This window comes from Dama dama, chromosome 9 (genome assembly GCF_033118175.1).
Source record: "Dama dama isolate Ldn47 chromosome 9, ASM3311817v1, whole genome shotgun sequence".
Classification (NCBI taxonomy): domain Eukaryota; kingdom Metazoa; phylum Chordata; class Mammalia; order Artiodactyla; family Cervidae; genus Dama; species Dama dama.
The window spans coordinates 91,511,324-91,530,167 of NC_083689.1; the positions used below are offsets into that span (position 1 = coordinate 91,511,324).

The 18,844-nt window shown below is 37.8% G+C and overlaps 1 protein-coding gene across 1 annotated transcript in view; it reads left to right on the plus strand.

Moving 5' to 3' along the window:
• ADGRV1 (adhesion G protein-coupled receptor V1) overlaps positions 1-18,844 on the plus strand; it is a 549,629-nt gene that overhangs the window by 355,958 nt on the left and 174,827 nt on the right. Inside the window, exons 84-85 of the mRNA XM_061151999.1 lie at positions 7,145-7,261; positions 17,647-17,825. Of these exons, the coding sequence (XP_061007982.1) occupies positions 7,145-7,261; positions 17,647-17,825 (296 nt within the window). The remainder of the gene's footprint in view (positions 1-7,144; positions 7,262-17,646; positions 17,826-18,844) is intronic.

Here is an 18,844-nt window from a genome sequence, read left to right on the forward strand (position 1 = left end):
AAAATAAACCAGAGAGAAAAGAGTACATATGCTTCCATTAACATGGAATTCTAGTAAATGAAACTAATGTATAGTGACAGAAAACAGGTTGCCTGAGGAGGTGCAATGTGGTGGTGGTGCAAGGAGGTACTACAAAAGTCGTGAGGAAGCTTGGGGGATGATACGTTAATTATCTTGATTGTGAAGATGGTTTCACAGGTCAAAACTTACTGAATCATACACATTATCTATGTCCCATTTATTGTCTGTCAATCATACATCAATAACACTGTTTAAGAAAATACTATGCTCAAAATCATGAGAGTCTGTATGGGATACTGAATAGTTAACAATATTTTCCTTCTTAAAAATATATTCAAAATAATAATAATAGAGAATTTTACTGGGTTGTTGCCTTTAAGGAATTTACAGTTTTCCAAGAGTTTAAAGTTAATTTTTATCTAAGAATTGGGAGAATTGGGTAGCAAAATGGATTGATTGTTATAACAGAATCCTGTCTTTAAAAATTCTGAGGTTGAAATGGTTACTTATGGTTGAAAGAAATAGCCATATGATAGAGTTGGCATTTCCACCACACCTTGCAAAATGGACATAATTTCAAGTAGAGAAAGATCAAACAAAAATTCAAGCCACACAGAAGACAATGCACAAAAGCAAAGAGTTGGGAGATGATGTGAACATATTTTAGAGAAGGGCAATGAATGCAGTTAGAACAGCAGGTTTGTAGTATGAAGGGTCCTGTGGAAAAGAAGGCGTAGGCCAAGCCACTGCAATCCTGTTTCCTCTTTGAATATTGCTTTGACTTCCATAAACAAGCAGAACTATTCAGTCTTGACTTTGAATTTCCCTAATGTTTTGCCCCATCCTCTACTACGACACCTGTCACATTTTATTGCCTCGTATGTGCATGTCTTGCTTCCTCCTAGGAACGTCCCTGTTTGAAAGGACACATTTGGCCCAGTATAAATGCTCAGCAAGTGATGTTAGCACTCAAAAAAATAAAAAAGTCTAGCAGTCTGTCATGGTCAGAGTAGGTGAAATTTGAGTGGAGAGAAGACTATTTCACAGAGAGAGGAGGGAGGATGTATGTGGTAAAGGGAGGGGATGGTGGCGGGAGTGTGCATAAGGAGTACTGAGAAATGAAGTTTACAGGAAAACCAGCTTTTATTATTTGTTATTATTTAGCCCAAGGAAGAAGAGGCACATGCTATAAATTTATTATTTTTTTCTTTTTTTCATTTATTTTTATTAGTTGGAGGCTAATTACTTTACAATATTGTAGTGGTTTTTGCCATACATTGACATGAATCAGCCATGGATTTACATGTGTTCCCCATCCTGAATCCCCCTCCCACCTCCCTCCCCATCCCATCCCTCTGGGTCTTCCCAGTGCACCAGCCCTGAGCACTTGTCTCATGCATCCAACCTGGGCTGGTGATCTGTTTCACTCTTGATAGTATACTTGTTTCAATGCTGTTCTCTCAGATCATCCCACCTCCCCTTCTCCTATAGAGTCCAAAAGTCTATTCTATACATCTGTGTCTCTTTTTCTGTCTTGCATATAGGGTTATCATTACCATATTTCTAAATTCCATATATATGTGTTAGTATACTGTATTGGTCTTTATCTTTCTGGCTTACTTCACTCTGTATGATGGGCCCCAGTTTCATCCATCTCATTAGAACTGATTCAAATGTATTCTTTTTAATGGCTGAGTAATATTCCATTGTGTATATATACCATAGCCTTCTTATCCATTTGTCTGCTGATGGGCATCTAGGTTGCTTCCATGGCCTGGCTATTATAAACAGTGCTGTGATGAACACTGGGGTACATGTGTCTCTTTCAGTTCTGGTTTCCTCAGTGTGTATGCCCAGGAGTGGGATTGCTGGGTCATATGGCAGTTCTATTTCCAGTTTTTTAAGGAATCTCCACACTGTTCCCCATAGTGGCTGTACTAGTTTGCATTCCCACCAACAGTGTAAGAGGGTTCCCTTTTCTCCACACCCTCTCCAGCATTTATTGCTTGTGGACTTTTGGATAGCAGCCGTTCTGACTGGCGTGTAATGGTACCTCACTGTGGTTTTGATTTGCATTTCTCTGATAATGAGTGATGTTGAGCATCTTTTCATGTGAGACACATGCTATATATTTAAAGTGAAAGAATAATTATTTCCCTCCATGTCCTCCCTTGTGTGTGTGTGTGTGTGTGTGTGTGTGTGTGTGTGTGTGAAAGTTGCTCAGTCGTGTCTGACTCTTTGCGACCCCATGGACTATACAGTCCATGGAATTCTCCAGGCCAGAATGCTGGAGTGGGTAGCCTTTCCCTTCTCCAGGGCATCTTCCCAATCCAGGGTTCGAACCCAGGTCTCCCATGTTGCAGGCAGATTATTTACCAGCTGAACTACCAGGGAAGCCCATGTCCTCCCTTAGCTGTTAAAATAGAGCTCTGATCAACCAGAAGAAGAAAGAATTTTATGTTGTCAACAAAATATATCAGATATTCACTTTTAGGAATATAGTTTTCTTTTGGTTAAGATGTATATATGTTGTATCAATATAGAATTAAGAGTAATGTTATATTTGCCATAGTTGTTATTTCCGTTGCCATTGTGAACCTGTGGTGGCCCATGGATTAAAAAAGGTTGAGAAACAGTAAACTAGAATTTCAGGACTTTGAGATAGGACTCCTGCTTGATGTTGAATAGCTTGGGGGAGCAGCAGCATGATGTTCTAGAAAGAACACTGGTTTTACAAATCAGAGCACCAGGATTTGAATTCCACTTTAACACTTGTTCAGTGACCCTTAAACAAGTTAGTTCCCCTATCAGATCCTCTGTCATCATTTACAAAATTGAGATAGAAACAATAAGACTTCACATCAGTAGTACATGACACACATGTGTGTGTACTCACACACACATAAGCAAACCAAGAGAAAATATGTAGCACCTTGCTTGTACACTGTTTTCTGCCATCATATTCTTACTCCTTGGAAGGAAAGTTATGACCAACCTAGACAGCATATTAAAAAGCAGAGACATTACTTTGTCAACAAAGGTCTGTCTAGTCAAGGCTACAGTTTTTCCAGCAGTCATATATGGATGTGGGAGTTGGACTATAAAAAAAGCTGAGCGCCTAAGAATTGACACTTTTGAAGTGTGGTGTTGGAGAAGACTCTTGAGAGTCCCTTGGACTGCAAGGAGATCCAACCAGTCCATTCTAAAGGAGATCAGTCCTGGGTGTTCACTGGAAGGACTGATGTTGAAGCTGAAACTCCAATACTTTGGCCACCTCATGTGAAGAGCTGACTCACTGGAAAAGACCCTGATGCTGGGAAAGATTGAAGGTGGGAGGAGAAGGGGACGACAGAGGATGGGATGGTTGGGTGGCATCACCGACTCAATGGACATGGGTTTGGGTGGACTCCAGGAGTTGGTGATGGACAAGAAGGCCTGGGGTGTTGCAGTTCATGGGGTCGCAAAGAGTCAGACACGACTGAGCAACTGAACTGAACTGATTCTTCGTTTTGCATAGATAGTAAAGTGCTTTGTAGATAGTAGGCACTCCAACATTTGCTTACTGAATGGGTCAACACTTGAATGATTGAAAACCATTGAAAAAAATATTGTTTCCTCTTATGGCGTTCAACTTAGTGTATCCGGAGAACTGATGGAGAATATCCCTTTTTCCTGGTCATCTCTATATGTTTGAGTAAAAAAGCAGTGGTAAACTTCCTGTCTCTTTGGTTAAGTGTCTTAAGGATAGGTGAGCCAAATATGCTAGAAGATTTTACTTTACTTTCCTTGTTTAATTTGTATTTTAATTCACTTTAATTTAGCTTTAGATAGGCCCAATGTGTAATTGCTGGTTCTCCAAGTATTAGCTCATCCCTGTTTTTGTGATGTTTATTAAGAGCTCAGCCTTCTCTTGCTTATCAATCTATCAGTCTTTTCCCATTATGAGAAAAAGCATTTCTCTTGATTCAGAGAACATTCTGGCAGAATGTTCATAGTTTACACAAGTAGTTTTGTAACTAGTCTTATGATTTAGAAAAAAATTACAACATGATAAAACATGAAGAAGTATCTTGAGGATGAAATTTTAGGTGTTAAAATTGTATTTTGAAAATAAATACAGTTTTAAACAATGACTTGCACTGATTTGTTTCAAAGAAATAAACAGAAGAATAAGAATCATTTAAATTAGTGTACCATTTATAAATAGTTTCATAGAATGCATAAAACTAAGCATATTCAATTATGGTTTGGAAAGTGAAAAGTGAAAATGTTAGTCTCTCAGTCGTGTCTGACTCTTTACAACCCCATGGATTGTAACCCGCCAGGTTCCGCTGTCCATGGAATTCTCCAGGCAAGAATACTGGAGTAGGTAGCCATTCTCTTCTCCAGGGAATCTTCCCGACCCAGAGGTTGAATCCAGGTCTTCTGCATTACAGGCAGATTCTTTACTTTCTGAGCCACCAGCGAAGCCCTACAGTTTGAATTACACTGTTGTTTTGTTGTTTTACCTCGCAAACTATTCAGTTTGATCAGAACAAAACTACAGAATAAATTCAACACAATCTATACTATAAAGTCTGAATTAGAGAGATTTGTAAGTACTCTTATAAAATCTTTATGAAAAGATGCCACTTTGTAAAAAGAAAGAACATACAATTAAAAAAAAATTTTTTTTTTAATTTTTGGGGACTGAATCTCATAGTTCTGTGTCTCTTGAGTCTTTCAAGGCATAGTTTCTGGTGTTTGTTGTTCATTGTTAGTGTTTTGAGGAAGGTGTTAAGAGAATGGACTTCCCTGGGAGCTCAGTTGGTAAGGAATCCACCTGAAATGCAGGAGACCCTGGTTTGATTACTGGGTCGGGAAAATTCGCTAGAGAAGGGATAGGCTACCCACGCCAGTATTCTTGGGCTTCCTTGTGGCTCAGCTGGTAAAGAATGCGTTTGTACAATTTAGGAAGGTTAAATTTATGACATATTACAATTCAGAACTTAGAAGCTAAAAATCTAGGAAAATCTGAGCATGTTTTTAAGGTAAGCCCTAATTAATTCAAAAGCTATTTGTGATATGTTCTAGAAAGGCAATTTGTTGACTTTGTTTATTCAGGGAACTCATTTATACCAGATTGTTAGGAAATAATGAGACATTCATTCCTAGTGTCTGCTTTTATTTTATTGTGAGCAACATATACTCCCAATCTAGAACTAAATAAACAAAAAATTGAAAGAGGAATACTTCTCATTTGAAAAAGAATACTGGGATTTTGAAATAGAAAGGGACTTTACAGTTAATTTTTTTCTAACTTCTTCCTTATACTGATGAGAGAATTAGTCCCAAAAGGGTAAACTGACTTGTTCATTGTCCATAGCTTGAGAAAGAAAAAAAGGCAGGATTCTTTTTCTCCTATACTTGGTACAGGAAGTATTCAATAAATATTTCCAAAGAGGAAAGAGTCAGCATGGCATGAGATACATATTACTGTAAATTTATTAATTAGCATTTTGGTTCTTCTGTAATTGACTGAGGAGACTGGTTATGGTTAGTCTTTCCCTGTGAAATAGTGATGCTGGAAGCATGTGAGGTCTCATCCCAGATCCTGTCATTCACCACAGTGACCCCATCCTGGGAAAACTTTCGGGCAGAAATTTTTGAGAAAATTTAATGTACACATGTTTGGGACAAGTGGATGGGGGAGGGGCGTATTTTATTTGAAAATAGAAACAATACTCTGATTTGATTTTGAGCACATTATTCATTTTTTAAATCCAAGAAGCACTAATAATATTTGTATTTCCTATTTTGAGCACATTACTCATTTTTTTAAATCCAAGAAGCGCTAATGATATTTGTGTTTCTTTTTTAGAAGTTGGGCTATTTTGAGACATAAGTCAGTTAGTTTTCTCCTTTCAACACCCCTTTATCATTTTGGAATCTACCTTTCTTTCAACAATCTTTTTCAGGCATATTTCAAGCATAGTGGTAGCTTATAAAAATATTAAGTCAAGAAGACTTGGTCTCTGTCCTAAAGAGGGAGGGAATTTATCCCTTGCAATATTACGGTATGTTATTATTGCCATGTATACGTTCCATTATAAAATTTAACACAGTAGTCATATAATAGAGAAAATGCAAAATAATAAAAATCAACAGGAGTGTTTCACTTCATTTATTTATCCATTTATTCAACAAGTATTTATTGAGTACCCCCAATAAATGGCAACCCACTCCAGTACTCTTGCCTGGAAAATCCCATGGGCAGAGGAGCCTGGTAGGCTACAGTCCATGGGGTCGCAAAGAGTTGGACACGACTGAGCCACTTCACTTTACTATGTTCCAGATACTGGGCTATGTGAGTGGGGTACAACAGTGAGTAAAACATTCAGTGATTTTGTCTTTACAGGGATTGCATTCTAATGAGTGAGACTAAAAATGACCAAGAAACATAAGAAATAAATTACTGAGTGTGTTAGAAAGTGACAAGTGCTATTTAAAAAAAAAAAAGGAGAGTCAGGTGATCACATGAGTGGGAAATAAAGAAGAAAAGGGGATGTAATTTTCAATAGTGTAGTCAAGAGAGATCTTATTGTGAAGGATACTTTTGAACAGACTTGAAGGCAGTTGAAATAAAAATCCAAGAATTAGGGTAACTGTAGGGTTTGAAATTTAAGATTTATTTTGTCTATTTTGTTACATGAATTACTTCCTAACGAGATGATGCAGATGATAATAAACTTAGAAATTTTGCCTCTTTTTTTTCTCTCCTATGAGGTTTGACTTACACAAAGAATGGTACTTCCACTCTATTTTCTCATTTGTACTTAGGGAAATATATTTCATATGATTTTTGTCGATCCTTGATAAGAACAAGATTTACTTTGAGAATTTCCAATGACACTGCAAAACAGCATGTAGCATAATTTCATATCATTAATTTTTTTCTTAGAAACATAAAAAATCCATGTATTTTTGTTTTTAGGATCACTTAGTCTTCTCAGTTTGGGAAACAAATCAACTTATTTTCCCTTTGAGTCATTGAATCGTTGATTCAAATAAGAAAATGGGTTTTTTTAAATATTCTCAATTGACTTTAACATGATTTAAAAATAAAGGTGTCTGTTTCTTACAGATTGTATTTCTGGCATCTGCATATGCAAGTCCCCAACTCACAGAGGAGAGCTGTTCAGCCATTGCTGCGGTCACACATTACCTGTATCTTTGCCAGTTTAGCTGGATGCTCATGCAGGTTGGTATCTCACTTCCTCCTTCTACCCCATGCAACTTCCCAGGGCATCAGGAGGGAGTGGCCTTTGTATCCGACATTCTTTATACTGAAATGGAAGTAATTCCATATACCCATCACTGCATCCCCAGGAGATCAATGTAAGAATAATCTTCCACACTGTACAGCATTGGAAAGCATAGTGAATCTGAGGAAGTGGGAAGAGGTCTAGTAGAATTATGTAAGTGAGTGGTAGGAGATGAGGCTTGTGATACGGGTCCTATAAGACATAGTAAGAAATTTAAATTTTTTTCCCTAGGAGAAGTCAATGGAATTATTTTTAAGCAAAAGAGTGACATGATGAGGTTTGGATTTTAGAAAAGCTCCCTGTTGTAGTGAATTGAGCTCAGAAAGAGTTGAAATGGGAGCCATTTAAGCAGCTTTAACTGGATTCAGGGGAAAGAACATAGTGGTGTGAACCAAAGAGGAACAGAAGAGACAAAGGAAAGTGAACAGCTTCTGAAAATTGGTTTTTAAAGTAGGACTTCAGGATTAGAGATTCATTATTAGTGATGCAGAGGTTGCTTACCCAAGTTTCCCGTGTGAGCGAGTGGATGGATAGTGGTGCCTTGAACTGAAATAATGACTGCTGGAGATTGGCGCAAGATGGTGAGTTGTGTTTTTTTTTTTTTTTAAGACAAGCTGAGTGTGAAGTTCTTGTGAGCTCTCCAATGGAGACTCTGAGAGAAGTGGAATATGCAGAGGTGAAATTCCAGAACAGAGGTGCATGCTAGAGAAATAACTAGACGACTACTGGCTTAGAGTTGGAAAATGGAGCCCTTGCTTTAGAAGAGATCACTTTGGGAGAGTACAGAGTAAGACCAAAAGAGACCCAGCATACTCTCCTAAGGAACTGGGAAGTGTTGAGGAGAGATTTGAACACTTCTTTTCTGACTCAAATTCCAGGTTCTATTGCCCAGTGCTGATTTGCTTGATAAAGAGGCTAATGTTAGAGTTGGATCCACTTAAGCACTGTTAATGTCACTAATTCAATAGGTCAACTAAAATATGCTGCCTTTGAAAATGATTTCTACATGGTGGTAATGTTCAGTCTTTCATGAGAAATAATTTCTTATGTGTTTCTGAGTATGCATGTTAACTTTTTTATGTAAACAGATGCATTCAGGCCCTTGTATATTCTTTTTTCTTGTTTAATAAGAAGAATGTAGGATTTCTACCATCTGGCAATTTTGGAGGAAAGTGAGGTGATACTATTAAGAGAGAACATTGTACAGACTCAAGGCAGGGATCTTTTCCCAGGTATGATATTATAGTTAGCTCTGAAGGAGAATGGAGAAGGAAATGGCAACCCACTCCAGGTTTCTTGCCTGGAACATCCCATGGATGGAGAAGCCTGCCATTGGGTTGCAAAGAGTTGGACCCGACTGAGTGACTTCACTTCACTTCTGAAGGAGAAGAAAACCGAACTGTTTAGTTAATAGAACTAGTTGGAACAATTAGAGACCTGCATCTTGGGTTTGAATTCTGGCTCTGTCATTATCTTTGTAACCTTAATCAAGTTATTGACTCTCTCCAAGTTTTGTTTCTAAATCTGCATTATGGGGACAGTAATTCCTACCTCATAGAATTATTGTTTTATAACTCTTTGAGAAATTCTAATTATGGAAGGTTTATGGTGTTCTCCAACCTCCCACCAAACAATTAAAAAGTAAAGCTAAACTGTACAACATAAAACAAATACTTGCTGAAATTAAAATTGCATTTGCAAGATTCTCTGATCTTCCTTAGCAGTTTATCTAAGTTGAACTTTTTATATGCATCCTGTGTGTGTTGTTATATATCTGCCTGAACTGAGGTCCATAGTGGTTTACGGAAGGTCTCTGTCCATGTCCCTGACCTATTCAGTTTTTGATGAATGACCTGGATGAAGACACAGGAAGCTGTTTTATTAGGTATGCAGATGATACAGAGCTGAAAAGTTAGCTAAAATATAAGCAGCCTGTGTTAAGAGTAAAGGTAGAAAAATATAGGGAAACTGTGCTGTAACAGCTTGAAAATGAGAGTGAAAGACAATCTGATGGGGGTTAATGTAAACATCTAGAAATTTTAATTTAACCCAAACTCAGTAGCAATCAAATGCGTGACCAGATTGCTTAAAGCATACAGAAGTTAACTACAGAAACACAGCCCTGGGTTACATAAATAACAGTATGGAGACAGCTGAGGGAGCCATGTTTACATTGTAATCTACAATAGTCAGACAAGCTTGGCACCCTGTAGCTACTTTCAGCAAGAACTTTAACCAGCCAATGAGAGCTGAAAGACAGTCTGATAAGAAACTTGGAGGCAGCTGGAGATAACTAACCTGAAAACAACTTAAGGAGATGGGCTGGCTGTCTACAAATTACTGGGAGGGCTGCTATAGGAAAGAAAAGAATGGACTATATAGCTTCATTTGGAAGAGCCAGAAAAAATGGGCCAAAAATTAGGGAAGCAAATTTTGATTCACGTCAATAACTTTTATAGCCAATAAAAATTTCAAATTTGAAAAAGCTGAATCTGAAAGTAGAGGGCATCTACTCAATGAAATAAATTCAAACAGCAGGAAATGACCAACTTTCAAATAATGTTTTAGGTGGATCTCTTGCTTTAGGGGAATGTTAATAGGATCACATATAAATTTTCACCCAATTTAATAGAGATTAGTATATTCTATATGTCTTCAAGTTTTGAGTAAATATGATTGTGGCTGATGCATATTTAACAAGGTAATTACATTTCTGTATGGCTAATGGCTTAGGAAAACTATTTAAAGTACCAGTGAAGTTTAATGTGTTTTAGGTGGTACACCACACATTTTTCATGGTTTGTGGTATGACCACAAGGGAGAAATTCAGTAATTTCTCATTCTAGGTAGGTTACCTCTAATGAGTTACTTTGTGGTCAAACGTTGTCACTTTACTAACCTGTATTTTCCCATTTATGAAATACTGTCTACTAAAATCTTCTTTGTAAAGCTGAAATTTTTTTTTTGAAACATTACATAAAAGATTAGACTACTGTTAATCCAGTCTTATTAGCTGAACAAAGTTGAAATAGCTGAAAGGATGTTAATATTTTAATAATTCTACTTCATATTTTTTAGCAACATAGAGAATTTGATATATGTGTGTGTATGAATACCTTATGTTACCATATTAAGTGAAGTAAACCAAAAAAAAAAAAAAGTTAATTACTAACTTAATCATTGGGCTCAGCATGTAAGGACTATTTATTTGATCTGCATCAATTTTGCAATCTTAGAATAAATGGATTTAAATGAATTTATCTTGGAGAGTTGCTTACTTTTATATCATACTTTTAGTACATTGTAGTAAAATTGGATTCTGTTTCAAAGTAAAGAACAATTTTGCAGTTGAACATATTGCGTAACTTCTCCGAGCCTGGATTTTCTTACTGAATGACTGGATTTGTAGATTTATAATGATGGTACCTGTCTTTGAGGACTGTGGAAAAGCAAAATGAATGAATACATGGAGAGAGCTTGGCGTAGTAGTTCCTGGGACGGACTGCACACTCCAGATGTATTAATTTACCATACTAATGGCTAGGAAAATACGTAGGCTAATAATTCATGGATTTTGAAACATGTTGAATATTCTCTTTCCAATATAATTCCCATCTTTGTTTTGTAAAAGAGAATTAGCTCAATACAGGGGAAAGAGGGGGCTGACAGAATGAGGCAGACACTCGCTGCAGAGCTGAACTAACTGCTAACCTCTAACCTCTTTACTGAAGTGCACACGTGATGCATAGCCAGCTCCAGAGCTGGTGGCCTTGACTTATCTTTAGTTTTCCCCTCTCCTGACTTTTTTCTTTAAGCTCCCCTCTTCTCTGACAGGGAAATCATATTGTGCATGATGGGAATAGAGTAACAAATTATTTTGCTTGTTTTTTAAGAGGTATACAACTCACAAATTCCCTCCTTGCTTATGGAAATTGAGTTATCCTTCTGTTTTCTCTTTATGTAAGATCACTCTGTGAAATTACTGAAACACTTTCCTACTTCCTTTGACCAGCAGAGTTATGTGTATTTCTCCCTTTTTCATATGCTTTCCACCCTCTGCTCTACCCTTACCCTACTCCCAAAGGTAAACACTGTTAATCATTTCCTGTGTATGCCTCCAGATATATTCCACAAATATATAAACATTTATAAATAAAGAAGTGCATGTGTGTTTGTATGTGTATATAGTCTATATATGTTTGTATACAGTGTGTGTGTGTGTGTATATATATATATATATATATAGTGTATATATAAATTGTATATATAAATTTATCCCATCCTGATACACTTTCTTTTCTATACTATAGTATGGTTATTCCATAATTTATTTTTCTGATCTCCTAGTGATGAAGTTCTGGTTATTTCCAGTTACTTTTGCTTTTATAAACAAGGTTTCCTTGAACATCCTTGCACTCTGAATAATTTATTTACTTATAGAATATCCATGGAATAAATTCCTAAAACTAATGTCTTTGCTCTTAACATCTACATGAAACATGTTACCAGATGGATAGCCAGACCATGAATTAATCTTCGCAGGAAATAAATCACAAGTAAATTATTTGCGATATTAATATATAATATAGGTAAGCAGAAACTTAATTTTGCCTGGATATTCATTTGGCCCGGTGTTAGGATCATTTCCTATCACCAGGTTAAATTGTGTAAAAAAATGCTTTAGTTAATATCCATGCCTGGATTGTCCTTGAAGTCTCTTCATTTCATGCTGAGGGACACAGCTTAGTAAAAAATATAATGTTTTATTTTGAAACTAAAGCTTACTTGAAGAACATATTTTTAAATAGTAGAATAAGGTTAGAAATCATTTCACAGTTGTACTTGAGCATTCACCTCTTGTACTTTAATTTCTCTGTAAAATCAGGTTATGAAGAACCAAATGTATACAGATTTATTCCTTGGTAGAAAGACTACTGAGTACCAGAGCATAACAACAGGAAGGGAAAAGCTAATATTAGCTGTGTTTTTCCTTCATCATTGATTTAATTTGAGGGAACATCAAAGGTATTAAGGGCAACAGACTGGTAATTATCAAGATAAAATGACATACCCAGGAAATACTGAATTCTCCAATCTTCACAAAGCCTTGTAAAAATTGTTAAAAGGAAGGATAACTGGAACAAGGACGCATGATAACATTTCTTAGATTCTCCTCTGAAAGAATAACTAAGAACCTATGGTAATAACAAAATTAATAGCATCTGTGATCTGTGACTAAACTTGATGTTATATATCAGTGCAAGGTTTCTGGTGACACCATTAATCAAATATTAAACAACAGGCTGACCCTTCTCATTAGGAGTTCAAGTCAATCCAACAGTTCTTTCTGGGAAGGTAGCATATAAATGAGTAAACTGAATAACTCAACCATGAAGTTATGAAGTTTGAAGTATGAAGTTTTTACTGAATTCAGTGATAATTGTTAAATATTGAAATTGTGTACATCTTCATTTATTTTATGCTTCTCAATAAAGATTGTACGCAAAGCATTTTACTAGGTACTACAAGGTATACACCAATTAATTTTCCATGGCTCACAGGTATGTTTCAGCCATTTCTTTTCTGAATGTCCTTTGTAAATTCTCATTTAGTTTTGGCAAATGAGAGAGTGGGTTATCTCCAAGCTTGAACAAGGAGTATGCAACTCCACTAACACATACATTTGGGGGGGGCGGGGCGGGGAATGAAGACAAAATGTAAGCCTTATGTAAATAATAAATCATCAGTATTTGTATGACTTTCTATGGAAGTAAATCTTAACCTTACTCTTCACAAGATGCTTTGTTTTATAACTAACCCGAATATGAAAAAGTTTTGCTTTTCTCTCACCACCTCAGCTTCCTTATATCTAAATAAGATGTCCTGAGATGGTCCATAAGATGGTTCTAACAAAATATTTAAAACTAGAGCTGGAAATGTAATTGGAGACCTAGATACTGACCGTGCAATTCACAGTTTGTCCTTAGCAGGAAATAGGTGTGTGTGGTAAGCTGTTCTCAGTGTGAAGCATGTTGCTGAGAGGGACACCTTTAACTTATGTTGAATTTTCATAACTTTTTTGTTCTAACATTGGTTAGACATAGATACTGAGGCACATATGCTATATATCTGTCAACATAAAAATACCACGCAAAGAAAAGGGTCTCTTGATACTCTTCCGATTACAAAGGAGGAGCCATGATTACAAGGAAAGGAATATATCTCAAATGTCCCCCTCCCACCTTACTATGGAGAATGGCAGTAACTGGAACTTTTAACACAGATGCTCCAGAAGAGCAACATGTATCTCAAATTTTTAAAACAATGAAGGAACCTAACTTAATTTAAGCAGACATTCAAATCATAAAAGGGAGAGTAAGCATATAGGCTAGCTCATTGAACCCATGCTCTGTATGTATAGTTGGACCTCAGAAGCAGTGAGCAGGAATGGAAGGCATTGTCCGTTCTTCTCTACACACACACTTTCTCTCTTCACTGTGCTTTTTGCTACTCTCACCACTAAAGTTCGTATGTTTTCTTCTTCTTTTTTTTTTTTAAGTCGACCAGCTTAGACTCTCACAAAATTTCAGGGCATTCAGTGCCAGATGAGTGGTCCAGCCTGGGTCAGGCTCTCCAGATCCACAGCTTTGGCAGAAGGGCAGGGTCGTGAGCACACCCTGCAGTGTGTTGGCGGCTGGTGGGAGGATGTGAGGAGAGAGACAGGGTTCAGAGAGAGAGGGCTGATGACCTGGGCACACTTTCCAGAACGTACCTCCCATACATACTATATTAAAATATCTAAAATTCAAGGAAAACATAAAGTGAGTTAGTCAAAACAAATCTTAGATTTAGGCCATATGCTATGTCCCAGAATAATTAAATGTTGTTTCATAACATAACGTTTCCACTCTTTAACCACAATAAATAAAAAGTCATACAACGGTAAATACTGTCCTTCAAGTAGACCTTAATGATTGGATTCTTTAAAGAAAGAAAGAGATTTTTTTTTTTAATTGACAAAAGTTCATGACATTCAGAGCTGGATTTGCTTAACTGAGTATTCAAGAATTCAGCGACACTGTTACTTGAGCTCTTTGGAGCAGAAGCATTGCATGTATAAATCTGACAAGGCAATTACATTTGTCTCAGTCTTATCTGAGGGAAAGGTCAGACAGCTGCTGAAAGGTTCAGTGATTCTAACTGATGGAACTAACGTTCATCTGTGTAAAAGTGGACATTTTGGACATGCCCTGATCTTTATTATGATGAATCAACTTAAAAGTCATTTACCAGTCTGTACTCTCTTTCCTGATTCTTCTACCAACTGCACCACCAAGTTACCCTGTTATAAGGATGTATACAACGTCAATATAAAATAAATGACCCTGCCATATGACCCAGCAATCCCACTCCTGGGCATACACACCGAGGAAACCAGAACTGAAAGAGACACGTGCACCCCAATGTTCATCGCAGCACTGTTTATAATAGCCAGGACATGGAAGCAACCTAGATGCCCATCAGCAGACGAATGGATAAGGAAGCTGTGGTACATATACACCATGGAATATTACTCAGCCATTAAAAAATTCATTTGAATCAGTTCTAATGAGATGGATGAAACTGGAGCCCATTATACAGAGTGAAGTAAGCCAGAAAGATAAAGACCAGTACAGTATACTAAGGCATATATATGGAATTTAGAAAGATGGTAATGATAACCCTATATGCAAAACAGAAAAAAAGACACAGATGTACAGAACAGACTTTTGGACTCTGTGGGAGAAGGCGAGGGTGGGATGTTTCGAGAGAACAGCATCAAAACATGTATATTATCATATGTGAAACAGATCACCAGCCCAGGTTGGATGCATGAGACAAGTGCTCGGGCCTGGTGCACTGGGAAGACCCAGAGGAATCAGGTGGAGAGGGAGGTGGGAGGGGGGATCGGGATGGGGAATACGTGTAACTCCATGGCTGATTCATCATCAATGTATGGCAAAACCACTACAATATTGTAAAGTAATTAGCCTCCGACTAATAAAAATAAATGAAAAAAAAAAAGTGGAAAACAAAAAAAAAAAAGAAATAAATGACCCATACTTTTCTTTTGGGGATGGGTTAGTCATCCTTACTTGGCATGAATTTTCTTTCTTTAAACAGACAGCATCAACCACCCTAGCATCAGACACTTAGTCCAGTTCCACCTGTTTGGGTCATGTCACTTCGCTAAGGACTTCCTTCGTAGCTCAGTTGGTAAAAAATCTGTCTGTAATGCAGGAAACCTGTGTTTGATTCTTGGGCCAGGAAGATCCTCTGGAGAAGGAAATGGCAACCCATGCCAGTTCTTGCCTGGAGAATCCCATGGACAGAGGAGCCTGGCAGGCTTCAGTCACAAGAATTAGACACAACTTAGGGACTATTCAACCAGTCCATCCTAAAGGAGATCAGTCCTGGGTGTTCACTGGAAGGACTGATGCTGAAGTTGAAACTCCAGTACTTTGACCACCTCAAGCGAAGAGTTGACTCATTGGAAGAAACCCTGATGCTGGGAGGGATTGGGGGCAGGAGGAGAAGGGGACGACAGAGGATGAGATGGCTGGATGGCATCACCGACTCGATGGGCATGAGTTTGAGTAAACTCCGGGAGTTTGTGATGGACAGGGAGGCCTGGCATGCTGCGATTCATGGGGTCACAAAGAGTCGGACACGACTGAGCGACTGAACTGAACTGAACTGAACTGAACTAGGGACTAAACCACCACCACCTAACTTAAAATAGAAAGGAGGAAAAAAGCCTCTTGGACCATTTAAAAAAAAAAACCTCAGAACAAATTTGCATAAGCAACAACTCAAAACAGGCTTCGTACTTGCAGATATAAGCAGATGTACACAAAGATACGGAGTGCTGACAGGAAATAAAATTCAGACACAAAAATCTGCAAGTAACCAAACATTTTTATACTTTCCTGCTTTAGGCCAATCAATACTAATCCCCCAAGGCTAATTTGGTCCAGATAGAATCTTACTTGGAAGCCTCAGTAAAACATCTGAAAACCTTCCCAGGAACACTAGGTTTCACATAGAAGAGTTTCCATTGTATGACTGCGTACTTTTAGTCTTTAACTATTTATCTTTTGTCTTTCACACTTTCTGACATCTTAATGGGAGATTTAAGTGAGGCGATCACATTTTCCAGTGATGACTATGTGCTTAGCACTTTGTATATGGTGTCTTATGTAATCTTTATAACTTTGCTGTATGCATGAAGAAACTGAGGCACTGGGATTGTCGTCACTTGCCCAAGTTATCCCTTTAACATATAAAAACATATACATATGATTAATCTGTACCCACACTCTCTCTGCCATATGAAGTTGAGGAAGGGGATTTAGCTAGTGGATAAGTATCATTGTGTGAAATACGTTTGATATGATTTCAGTGTTGTTTCTGTAATAAATGATAATTAAACATAAGTACTCTCATGGAAAAAGAACACTAGAAGGCAGACTATTTAAGTTCTAGATTTAACTTCCATACACGGCTAGTTGTGATTTGGGACCAAGAGTAACATTTCTAGGCCTCAGATTCCTTCTGTCTGGAAAGGAAGATTCAAGAAGGTAAATAATTCTGTCATCTCTGCTACTGTTATAGTCCCAATGCCTAGATGGGCTTTGAAATTTAGTATGCTCTCAATAATGTTTATCAAGTAAATGAATGAAAAAGAGAGTATAAATTGAGAAAGAAAAATGGCCATAAAACCTAGCCCATCACAGTACATTTTTCTCTGTGCAAACATTGTTTGTTTACTTATCTGTCTCCCACTGGGAACTGAGACCTGGGGCTGTGGTCACATCTCCCCATTCCCTGGAACAGTGTCTGATTCTACCACCTGATCAGCTCTCAACAAGTAAAAAAAATTGTTTAAAAGTCTGGAGCAAAGGACCGTTTGCTTCATCATCCTCACGGAACTGTTCACATGGAAAGTAGTTTGAATATCAGCGTGGGTTTCTTCAAGCACACATTTACAGAACAATGACAGTTGATTATGACTGAGAGTAAATCAAAACAAATGAAGCAAAATATAAAGTAACACAAATATACTAAGTATTTCCTAATGTTTTCAGACTTTTAGGATACCCTGAATGTCTTGTAGGGGAAAAAAAATGAATGTGTGAACTAATTAAAAAATCAAGTCAGAACTTGAATCCTTGAGTAGATCCCAGCCCTTTGTCGGTCAGTAACTCTTGATGTCTCAGCCATGTGAGTGTGTGTCCTGAGCCGTCAGACCTGCTCATTTTGTGTTCTCTTTTCTCCTTAGTCTGTGAATTTCTGGTACGTGCTGGTGATGAATGATGAACACACCGAAAGGCGCTATCTGCTCTTCCTCCTCCTGAGCTGGGGACTCCCAGCTTTAGTGGTGATCCTCCTCATAGTCATTTTGAGAGCAGTCTATCATCAGAGCATGCCGCAGACCTATGGACTCATCCACGGTGATCTGTAAGTACATCCAGGGAGCGCCCACTGCCTCGTCAGCCCTAGTGTACCCGGCAACTCTACTGGTAGATGGTGGGAGCCGCTGACTCGGGGTTCCGACTGAAGAAGCACCACGAAGACCTTTGTCTTCCTGCCACACCGTCTAAACCTCTCCTTCCTCTAATTCTCTCTTTAAATAAAGAACTGGTGCCTCTTCAGTTCCTTCAGTAGACACCATTTTTCTCAGGTGGGTTGATGTATCAAACAATTCATAGCCATTTATGTTGAGACCTTATCATAGTTTAGTTTGTTAGATTGTAACAAACTAAAAATACCTAGTGAAATCAGGGAACTATGAAAGTTTTGATCAAGAATGTGATCAGTGGAAACGTTTGAGTGTGGCACAGTTGTCTAAGGAGTCTGATGCTTTGGGGAGGGGGAGCAGATTTTGGCGGGTACCTTCATTCATAAGATGCCTAAATATAAAAAGACTGTCAGAGTGAATGGAGAGTGGCTACAAGAGAACATGGGAAGGAGCCATGGTCAGCTAGGTCTTTCTGATAGATTCTTGTTAAAGTTCTCTGTAGTCTTGAAATCTAACAGATCTTTATACATACATGTATATGCTTTGTCTTAATCCTGATTTTGGTATCTTACAACTTTGAGGACCACTCAACCCCTTCAAAAACCTTTGGAATAATAAAGGTTAATCAGCTCCCTTGGTGTAATGAGGATTCAGATTCAGAGGAAAAAGTAACATTTGTTTGTCTGTTTGTTTTTCATTTATTTTTATTAGTTGGAGGCTAATCACTTTACAATACCGCAGTGGGTCTTGTCATACATTGACATGAATCAGCCATGGAGTTACATGTGTTCCCCATCCTGATCCCCCCTCCCACCTCCCTCTCTACCCAGTCCCTCTGGGTCTTCCCAGTGCACCAGGCCTAAGCACTTGTCTCCTGCATCCAACCTGGGCTGGTGATCTGTTTCACTATAGATAATATACATGTTTCGATGCTGTTCTCTCGACACATCCCACCCTC